The sequence below is a fragment of the Nicotiana attenuata genome, unplaced genomic scaffold (genome assembly GCF_001879085.1).
Source record: "Nicotiana attenuata strain UT unplaced genomic scaffold, NIATTr2, whole genome shotgun sequence".
Lineage (NCBI taxonomy): Eukaryota > Viridiplantae > Streptophyta > Magnoliopsida > Solanales > Solanaceae > Nicotiana > Nicotiana attenuata.
The window spans coordinates 108741-119128 of NW_017671646.1; the positions used below are offsets into that span (position 1 = coordinate 108741).

A 10388-nucleotide genomic window follows, 5' to 3' on the forward strand; every position below is an offset into this window, starting at 1 on the left:
GTTTTTGTATGAACTTTTATGCATCTAAACCTTTCAAGACCGGGGGGTGCCCCCGGTATTTGGTCAACACGGGAGTTATAAGTCTCAACCTTTTTGTCATTGTCTTCAATCTTCTTTTCCCCGGACTCGATCCTCTTGGTGAGCTCTTCGAGCATTCTCATAATGGTGGGGCCAGTCCCCGAGCCATTTTGCGTTTGACCTCTCTGGCGCCGGTTCAGCACGTCGAGTGTTTTCTGGTTCGGCTATACTCGGAGTTTTATTCTGACTTTGAAGTTGAGCAATGGCAATCTGCTGAGCTTGCAGCATCTCGAATATAACTTGGAGACTGACTCCCCCATCTCCTATACCTTGTGTTCCTTGGCCCCCAGATCAAGCCTCCCTACGTACACTTCCTCTGAGGTCTGCGCCTAATCTGCATTCAAAGCAATGTGCGAACTAACATCAATTGGTTCCACATTTGGCACTTCCCCAGGATTTATCGGTGGTACACCGACCCCCTACATTGTTGTTTTCCCCATGAAATCCAAGACCTTCGTTGTCATGAACAGGTGCGTTTTGCAAGTTTGACATGTTTAATCCTGAGAATCAAAAAATTCTTGACAAGAAAAAGTGTAAAAATAACGTTGTTATGGGAATCAGTAATGAAATAATCACTATTATCTTTAGCTCGACGGTGGGTGCCAAACTGTTTACCTCGAAAATACGAGTAACAATTAAATTTGATTTGTGATTTTAAAGATATGTGATTTAATTCAATACCAATTAATAATCAAGAAGTATAAAGTATAAATGAAAAGAAATGAGTGAATCAAACCAGTTTTACTAAGCGGTATCAACCTCGAGCCCAGTGACCTCGAGATGGATCAAGAACAGTGAAATAAGAATAATAAAGCTAAAGGAAAATTCTGAAGAACAACGAGCAAGAAAAATAAGAGAGTATATTCTTTTTCAATGATTAGATGATGTTTACAAATGATTGGGGTCCTTTTTATATAATAGGGGAATCCTAAATAAGGTATATTTTCATTTACAGTAAAGAATCTTATTGGGACAGCTGTCTAACCGCCTAGTACGGATTCGTACAAATCTATTCTGGGATTTACGCCATGATTTTGGGGACGTGGAGGGAATCTTGCCCATTCTGTTACAAATCTGTAACGGCATTATCTCGGGGTTGAGCACACTCGACTTTGATACTCTTCGCACTTTGATCCTCGGACATTGCACTCTATCTTCGAGCTCGAGTCTGGTCCATCAAGCTTGAACTCGACCTTGCCTGAACTCGGGCTTATGTCGACCCCTCGAGCCCGGGAAATCGGGCATACCTGATTTCGACCGTATACAAAAAGGTTGCCTTGTAATTACATCGTGTAATTACACCCAATTCTTTACCCTCCCTTGAGAATTGGAGAATGTTTACTCCCTCCCAATTACACCTAATTCTTTACTCATCAAGTAATTACTTGGTCAAACAAACATGTCAAAGTGTGTAATTACATCCAATTACATCCAAATCCAATTCCCCTATGACTTTCCAAATAGGCTCTAAGTCTAGATAACAAACATTTGGTTTATGGAAAATCAAAAGATGCAGTCCAACTTTTAAAAAAATACAAAAACTGAAGTCAAATATTCAATTCGAGATGGAGAATAAAATGTAGTAAATCTCTTTTTGGGTAAAAGGAAAGTAAATATAATGACCAAAAGCCATAAATGCGCTCTGGTCTAAACCACTAATTTTGACTATAAGTATATTTGCATTTATTTGTGTAGAGTAGCTGGTTCAATTTTCCTGTTCTTATCTTGTCTTTGCTATTGTCCAGTTGACATTTTTACTTTAGCCAGGTTATGGCTGCACATTATGCGAACAAGAAGGTTTTGAGCCACCAACACGCGCTCTTCTAGTTTCTTATTAAGAAAAATACAAAATTGGTTATTCCGCCAAAATTAATTGCATTTTCTAACAAAAAATATATATATAAAAAATATTTTATTTTTGCATATATATATATATATATATATATATTATCGGTTATTATTTTTAGGAACGGCTAAAAATACATATTTTTTTTTCTTAGGACAAAATATAAAAAAGATCGCTCGGCCAAAACTAATTGCATTTTCTAGCCAAAAAGCATATAAAATATGTATATTTGTTTGTATATTAATACATATATATACAAAAAATATATTTTATCGGCTATTATTTTTAAAAGTAATTAAAATAATAAGTATTTAGTTAAGAAGAGTCCGTGGTTTTTCTTTTTTCCATCTAGAGTGCTCAGTATCCATTTTGAAGTTTCGATTAATTTAAATTCGAGCCGTGTAAGATTAAAAAATAGGGGAAAATACTCCCTGCCAATTTTTTTATTTATTTTCAAAGCTAGAAATCTAATTGGGTAATCCGACATGTTCATCAGTCTAGAAAATGTTTGATGAAAAGAAATTTCATGGTTTGAGCCTTTGGTTTTGTGTGGGTCGAAAATTATCTCTAATATGATCAAATCATGTTAACACTAAGGAGGCATCTATAGACTGCTATGTATACCAATACGACTTCGAAGAAGACCTGCCCAAGGTCGAAGTGATTCCAGGAATGATGGAGGTCGTGGACGAAGAGTTAGCTAGGATCAAGGTCGAGGTCGAGCATCTAGATAGAGTTATAATGGCTAGTTTCAAGATAGAACACTAAAGAGAATATTCTAATGGATATTCTCTGCACGTGTTCTATTAGGATTTCTAGGAATATGTTCCCTATATATAGAAAGAGACACAATGATAGGGGACATGAGATATTTTTTGTAAGAAAACATATTGACTTTATAGAGAAAATCTGATCATATTACAAGCATACAAAAACAACATTTTCACTAAGATTCATGTCTAGCTTTTCCACCCGATACAAGAACAACCAGAGTGTCTTAAGGCTCATCAATCATTCTTAATTGTCAGGAAGAATATTCACAGATCTCACCGCTTTTCGGGTGACTCACATGCTTCTATTTACTTGAATCACATTTACTACTATTTAATGCTATCTTCCATCTTTTTTGATCATTGAATATTGTTAATTAATGCTCACATTCATTGTCATTCAGTCAATATACATATTATCTGTCATAAAACCGATAAACTTATTTTTTGAATATTATTAGCTAAGATTGATTCTTTATTATTTATATTTAATTGGTTGAATCAACATCTATATTTTTGGTTAAACAGGTTGATGGAATATATTTTATATTTTTAAGTGTTTGATTGTCTTCTCTAAAATTACTTATTTTTACCGCATTATTTCCTTCTTTAGATGTATACCTTACCAAATGCAATTACCGACGGATGTGTCGATATATCCATTATGTACAACTAGTACTAGTTTGTATCTATTGGCCTTACCTTTAGTTGACACTTGTTGTTATGTCATTGGATCCAGGGGCGGATCTACGTGTAACGGTGTAAGGGACGTGGTGGTACGCCACCCACAAGCTTTGACCGAGACTATGCAATAATATGTATACATACATGTATATATAGAAGGAATGTATACAACTAATTTAAGTGGCATCCTCAATAACAAAAAGTTTTAAGGTGCCACTGGCAAGGACTGCCATTAACACCCCAGTGGTGGGGTCTAACTCAATTAAAAGATTTTGTTTGGTGCATTTAAGACAATGAGGATCCTTTACTTCTTCTTTCTCTTTATTTAATTGCTCTTTTTTGTTTATTAGTAGGTTCTATTGACCTTTTCTTTGATCTTATTAGTTTATTTTAAAATTTCTTTTCTCTTTTTTTTTCTTTAAACATTTAACAGAAAATATAAAAAAAAATCTGTCACAAATCTATTCAAAAAAATCCCCATTGTTGCACTTTCCTAACTCCTCCGTGATTTATCAATAGATAAAGAAAAATTAATTATTTTCTCCAGGACCACAACTTTGGTAATCTATTTGCAGAAACCAAAACAAAAAAATAAAATAAAAATCCTTGAATAAGTTATTACTTTAATCAATAATGAAAGTTTATTTTGTTGTTAGATTGCTCTAAAGTAGGACAATTATATGCAATATCGAGTGAGTTAATTTTCATAAAAAATATAAATTGAAAAATGTCCCTAAACTTATTTAATGTTTAGAGTGCTTATTAGTATAATTTTTTGCCTTAGGTATCTAAATATAAAGTGATAACGAGCCTTTTTCTTGTACAAAATGCATAATCCAGTTGAATTTTTATGCTTTTTTCCAAGTTATCATAATTGTTACTTAATCTTTTTGATCGATCAATTTGTTTATATTAACTCCAAAGATGAATAACCCGAACAAAAATCCAAATAGAACAAACCGATTAAATTTATGCCCAATTTAGACAATGTAAATTGTAATATGACTAGGTTAAAAAAATTTGGCACCCGAAGTATTTAAATCCTGGATCCACCTCTGATTGGATCTGTCATGTAAACAAGGTTCAACTAATGAGCAACATAATTAAACCAAATTCAACTAATAGTAAGGAAATCATTTTTCAACCAAAACTAATAACTTCTCTTCTATACCTAAACTAGAACAGTTTCAAACAAATAAACAAACAAAAATCCGGTCACTTCCGCAAGACTTGTATACACAGCTAGCCAATGTAATTTAGTACTAAGTACTAACAAACACCAAGATTTTCAATAGAAAAAAAAATGGTTCAAAGAAATTAAACCCTTAAAAAATTGGTATATTTGTAGAGAAGGCACACAACATTATTGAGTAAAATCAAGATTTGCTTAGTGCTCCACTAGCTGCGTACCATGGAGTTGGTAGATAATAATAATAATAATAATAATAATAATAATAATAATAATAATAATAATAATAATAATAATAATAATAATAATTTTATCATTTGTCATATGATTGCACTTTTATGGCATGAACCATACATTCACTTTGTCAATGATCAAACCATGTTAACACTATGGAGGAATCCGTAGACCGCCATGTGTCACCAATACGACTTTGAAGAAGACCTGCCCAAGGTTGAAGTGATTCCAGGAATGATGGAGGTCGCGGTCGAAGAGTCAGCAAGGATCAAGGTCGAGGTCGAGCATCCTAGACAGAGTTATAATGGCTAGTTTCAAGATAGAACACTAAAGACAATATTCTAGTGGACATTCTCTGCACATGTGGGTTTCTAGGAATATGTTCCCTATATATAGAACGAGACATAATGATGGGGACATAGATCACTTCGGAATGGCATATACATCACATATCCTGGATCAAGTAAAAACTCTGGGGTGACAGCTAATGATTTCTACTTTACTAAGCCAGTTCGGTAAGTTAAGGTCCATGCTTGTAACGAATCGAAAGGACCAAGAAGCAGATGTCTATTCAATAAAAGAAGTTATTCGACCTTTGAGATATTTTTTGTGAGAAAACATATTGACTTAGAGAATCTGATCATATTACAAGCATACAAAAACAACCTTTTCACTAAGATTCATGTCTAGCTTTTCCACCCGATCCAAGAACAACCAGAGTGTCTTAATTATGCTCATCAATCATTCTTAATTTTCAGGAAGAATATTCACAGATTTCACCGCTTTTCGGGTGTGTGACGACCCGGCCGGTCGTCTTAAGAATTTACGCCCCGATCCCCCCATTAACTGCATCCCATAAGTTCATTCTGCTATTTTGGTTTGCCGGGACGTTCGGTGTTGAGTTTCGGAGAGTTTTGGGACACTTAGTCCCTAAATGAGAGCTTAAGTGTGGAAAAGTGGTCCGTAGTTAGAGCAGTGTGAAGACGATCTCGAAATAGAAATCCGATGGTCCCGTTAGCTCCGTTAGGTGATTTCGGGGTTGGGAGCGTGTTCGGAATGTATTTTGGAAGTCCGTAGCTCATTTAGGCTTGAAATGCCGAAGGTTGAATTTTTGAAGTTTTCGGTCCGATAGTGAATTTTTTATCAGAGGGCCGGAATGGAATTACGGAAGTTGCTGTAGCTCCGTCGTGTCATTTGGGATGTGTGTGCAAAATTTCAGGTCATTCGAACGTGTTTTGGTTGGGTTTTTTATCGAAAATGTATTTTGATGGAATTTGAAGTTCTTAGGCTCAAATCCTTGAATTTATCGAGTTTCCGGCGTTGTTTTAGGTGGTTTAGGGATTGGTACAAGTTTGAATGAGGTATTAGGTGTTATTGGTGCTTTTGGTTGAGGTCCCGGGGGCCTCGGGATGATTTCGGGTGGTTAACGGAAGAATTTTTGAAGTGTTGCAGCAGCTGGTTTTTCTCTCTTCTGGTATTTTCGCTTCTGCGGCTTGGGAACCGCAGAAGCGGAGCCGCATAAGCGGCCATCCGAACGCAGGAGCGGAAATTAGGCTCCCACAGCTTACCGCAGGTGCGGAAGATTTAACCGCAGATGCGGTTACGCACCTGCGAGACTTCTAACGCAGATGCGGCCCTGGGTCATTTGTGAGAAACCGCAGAAGCGGTAAGTATTTCGCAGAAGCGGCCACCGCAGGTGCGGTTTAAGACCGCAGAAGCGGAACCCCTGGATTTTAGTTAATAGGAGCAGAAGCGGCATTTGTTCCGCATAAGCGGGACCGCAGATGCGGTCCCTTGTCCGCAGAAGCGGAAACACCTGTTCAGAAAAGGGGATTTCGAGGGTTGAGTTTCAAAAGTTGGAAAAATCAATTGAGAGCTCGGGAGAGGGCGATTTTGAGTGGGTTTTGAAGAGAAGATTATTGGGTAACGTTTCCTTAATCTCTTCTAGTTATATTTCATCATTTTGTAGTTAAATTCATCATTAAAAATTCGAATTTGGGACTAAAATTTGAGGAATTTGGTTAAAACTTCTTAGGCCAAACTTTTGGGTTTTGAGTGAGCATTTGACCTCCGATTTGGGAGATTTTTATATGGTTAGACTCGTGAGAGTATGAGGGTTCTGAAAATGTGAAGATTATTTGATTCCGAGGCATTGGCCTGAAGGGCATTTTGGTCATTTCACCTAATTTTACGCTGTAGCTTTGAGTTTAATAGCAAAACCAGGTGTTTGCGATGTTATTTACAATGTGTAATTGAATTGAATGGATTTGAGCCATTTGGAGTCGGTTGGCAAGAGCATGGTTTCTAGTTGATATTGAGTTGGTTCGAGGTAAGTGGCTTGTCTAACCTTGTGTGGGGGACATTCCCCCTTAGGACATGATCATTGAATATTTGAATGCCTCGTACGTGAGGTGACGAGCGCGTACTTGAGCTAATTGTTGTAAACCCGTTTCTACTTGAAGTATTTAAATTGAGTTTTCCTGTTTACTTGTTCATTCTAGACTGTAAGTTTAAACCTGTGCTAGCTTAGAGAAGCATGTTCAGCTGACTTACTTGCTTAATTGTTTAACTGTACTATTGGTACTCTGTGAAGCATGTTAGGCTAGAAATTTCTATTACTTGTATTGATTTTAGCATATATTCTGAGATTATGAGTTGTTGTTGTTGTGTGTTTAATTTGGGACTACGGGACGGCTTCCCGGGAGATCCCCCTGTACTTGATATATTCTGAATTGAGGGTGCGGGATACCAAGAGATCCCTGGCACATGTATTTCTATATATATTGGGATACCAAGATATCACCGGCTTACTTATTGAGGATACCAAGAGATCCTCGGGATACCAAGAGATCCCCAGTCTATATGATGAGGATACCAAGAGATACTCGGGATACCAAGAGATCGCTGGTGCATATGATGAGGATACCAAGAGATCCTCGGGATACCAAGAGATCCCCGGCTATTATTCCTTGTTGAGAGCAGTATACCTTGTATTGCTACCTTTGCTTTCTACTACTGTTCTTCCTTATTTATCTGGTTTAGATTCTCGCTGTAGACTTTATTTAAACTGTTTCCGTTATCTTATCATTTATTTTGTTTTATCTCAGTAGGGCCCTGACCTTCCTCGTCACTACCCAACCGAGGTTAGGCTTGGCACTTACTGAGTACCGCAGTGGTGTACTCATGCCCTTCCTGCGCTTGTTTTTCATGTGCAGATCCAGGTACCTCTTCTCAAGCGCACTATCCTTTAGGCGAGGAGATACACGGAGACTTCGAGGTATATCTGCCGCGTCCGCAGACCAGGAGTCTCTATTCTGTTCCAGCTTTAGTATTTAGTTTATCCCTTGTCTCTCAGTTGTTTAGACATTGTGGAGTTAGAGCAGCGTACTATGTTTCTGTTAGCCTGTGGTTCCCGTGAGTTTTCGGGTTTTGGGATTTAGTTGTAGACTTCCGCATAATTTTGAGTTGTATAGGCCGAGTGGCCTTATATACAGTTGTTATTTCCGTATGTTCAGCTTTAATTAATTATTCCGCAAATGTTAATTTGTTATTCCGTAATATTAGGCTTACCTAGTTGTAGGAACTAGGTGCCATCACGACATGTTCATGGAGGGTGAACTGGGGTCGTGACAGGGTGACTCACATGAATCACATTTACTACTATTTGATGCTATCTTCCATCTTTTTGGATCATTGAATATTGTTGTTTATGCTCACATTCATTGTCATTTAGTCAATATACATATTATCTGTCATAAAACCGATAACCTTATTTTTTGAATATTATTAGCTAAGATTGACTCTTTATTATTTACATCTAATTGGTTGAACCAACATCTATATTTTTGGTTAAACAGGTTGATGGAATATATTTTATATTTTTATGTGTTTGATTGTCTTCTCTAAAATTACTTATTTATACCGCATTATTTCCTTCTTTTAAATGTATGCCTTACCAAATGCAATTACCGACGAATGTGATGATATATCCATTATGTATACTTGTACTAGTTTGTATCTACTGGCCTTACCTTTAGTTGACACTTGTCGTTATGTCATTGGATCTGTCATGTAAACAAGGTTCAACTAATGAGCAACATAATTAAACTAAACTCAACTAATAATAGGGAAATCATTTTCAACCAAAACTAATAACTTCTCTTCTGATATAGGAGGGACATCATAACATCAACAATGACTTGGTTAATTTGGAATGTTAGAGGATTGAATAAGAGGTATAAACAAAAAGAAATAAAGCAGTATCTAAAAGAAAAATACATAAAAATAGTTGGGCTAGTGGAAACTAAAGTCAAGGAGAAGAATGTTGGGGCTATATCAAAAAGGATTGCACCAGATTGGAAGATAAATTGCAACTACAACAATGCTTCCAATGGAAGAATTTGGATCCTGTGGGATGAGAAAGCATACAATGTGCAAGAAATTGAGAATGATGCTCAATTCATACGCTGCTATGTCACAAATACAAAAAAGTACTTTTGCCTGCTATATGACAGTGGTGTATGGATACAATGCAATGGAGCAAAGGAAAGATATGTGGAAGAAGCTGCAGAATTTGGCACCTGGGAAACAACCATGGCTGATTAGTGGAGACTTCAATGCTATGCTAACTCCACAAGACAGAATCTCTAAAGTACCTATGACTTTAGCAGATATTCATGACTTTGCAAAATGGTACCATAATCTATATCTAACTGAAATCCCATGGAGGGGTGAATACTTCACTTGGACAAACAAGCAACAAGGAGATGATAGAGTCAGAAGCAGGCTAGATATAATATTTGGAAATGATTGCTGGATGATGCAACATGGCCATCTTACTGTCAATTTTGAAGATCCCTTTATTTCAGACCATGCATCAATGTTGATCCTTATTACTCAGCCCACCACCAACATCAAAGTACCCTTCAGATATTTCAATGTTTGGGCTGATCACTCTGAATTTCCCCACATAGTAGCTACAGGATGGAATCAAAATCATGTCAGGGGAAGAATGAAGAGTATCTGGTACAAGCTAAAAGAACTTAAACTAAGGTTTAAGCAACTGAATAAAGAGGAGTACAAAGGAGTTAAGAGAGAATTGATCAAGCAAGGAATAAGTTGAAGAGCATACAAGCGCAAATGCACAATCAGTATACTGATTCACTAGGTGACCAAGAAAAGGATTGCTTGCAACAGTTGGAATCTTGGTCCCTAATTGAGGAAAGCATATTGCAGCAAAAAGCCCGAGCTAATTGGATTCAATTGGGAGATTCAAACAACAAATACTTCTCAACAATCATGAAAGAGAAGAGGCAGAAGAAGCAGATCACTGAACTTAAATCACAAATAGGAAGGAACCTCAATGAAGCTGCTGATATCAAAGAGGAACAGATGCAATTCTATAAAGCTCACATCAGCTAAACATCTACCTGGAGTTAATAGAATGGTTATGAAAAAAGGGCCAACCTTGACTCATCAACACAAGTCAGTTGTGTGATGAAGTGACAGATGCAGAGATATACAAAGGCTTATGCTCAATAGGCAATGAGAAGGCTCCTGGAATTGATGGCTACAATGCAGTTTTCTT

The 10388-nt window shown here is 36.8% G+C and overlaps 1 protein-coding gene across 1 annotated transcript; it reads left to right on the plus strand.

Annotated features, from left to right (window-relative positions):
- The first annotated feature begins 9182 nt into the window (after positions 1-9182).
- Positions 9183-9923, plus strand: LOC109209465. Its single transcript, XM_019372738.1, has one exon. The coding sequence runs from the start codon at positions 9183-9185 to the stop codon at positions 9921-9923; it is 741 nt and encodes a 246-aa protein (XP_019228283.1).
- Positions 9924-10388: the final 465 nt, after the last annotated feature.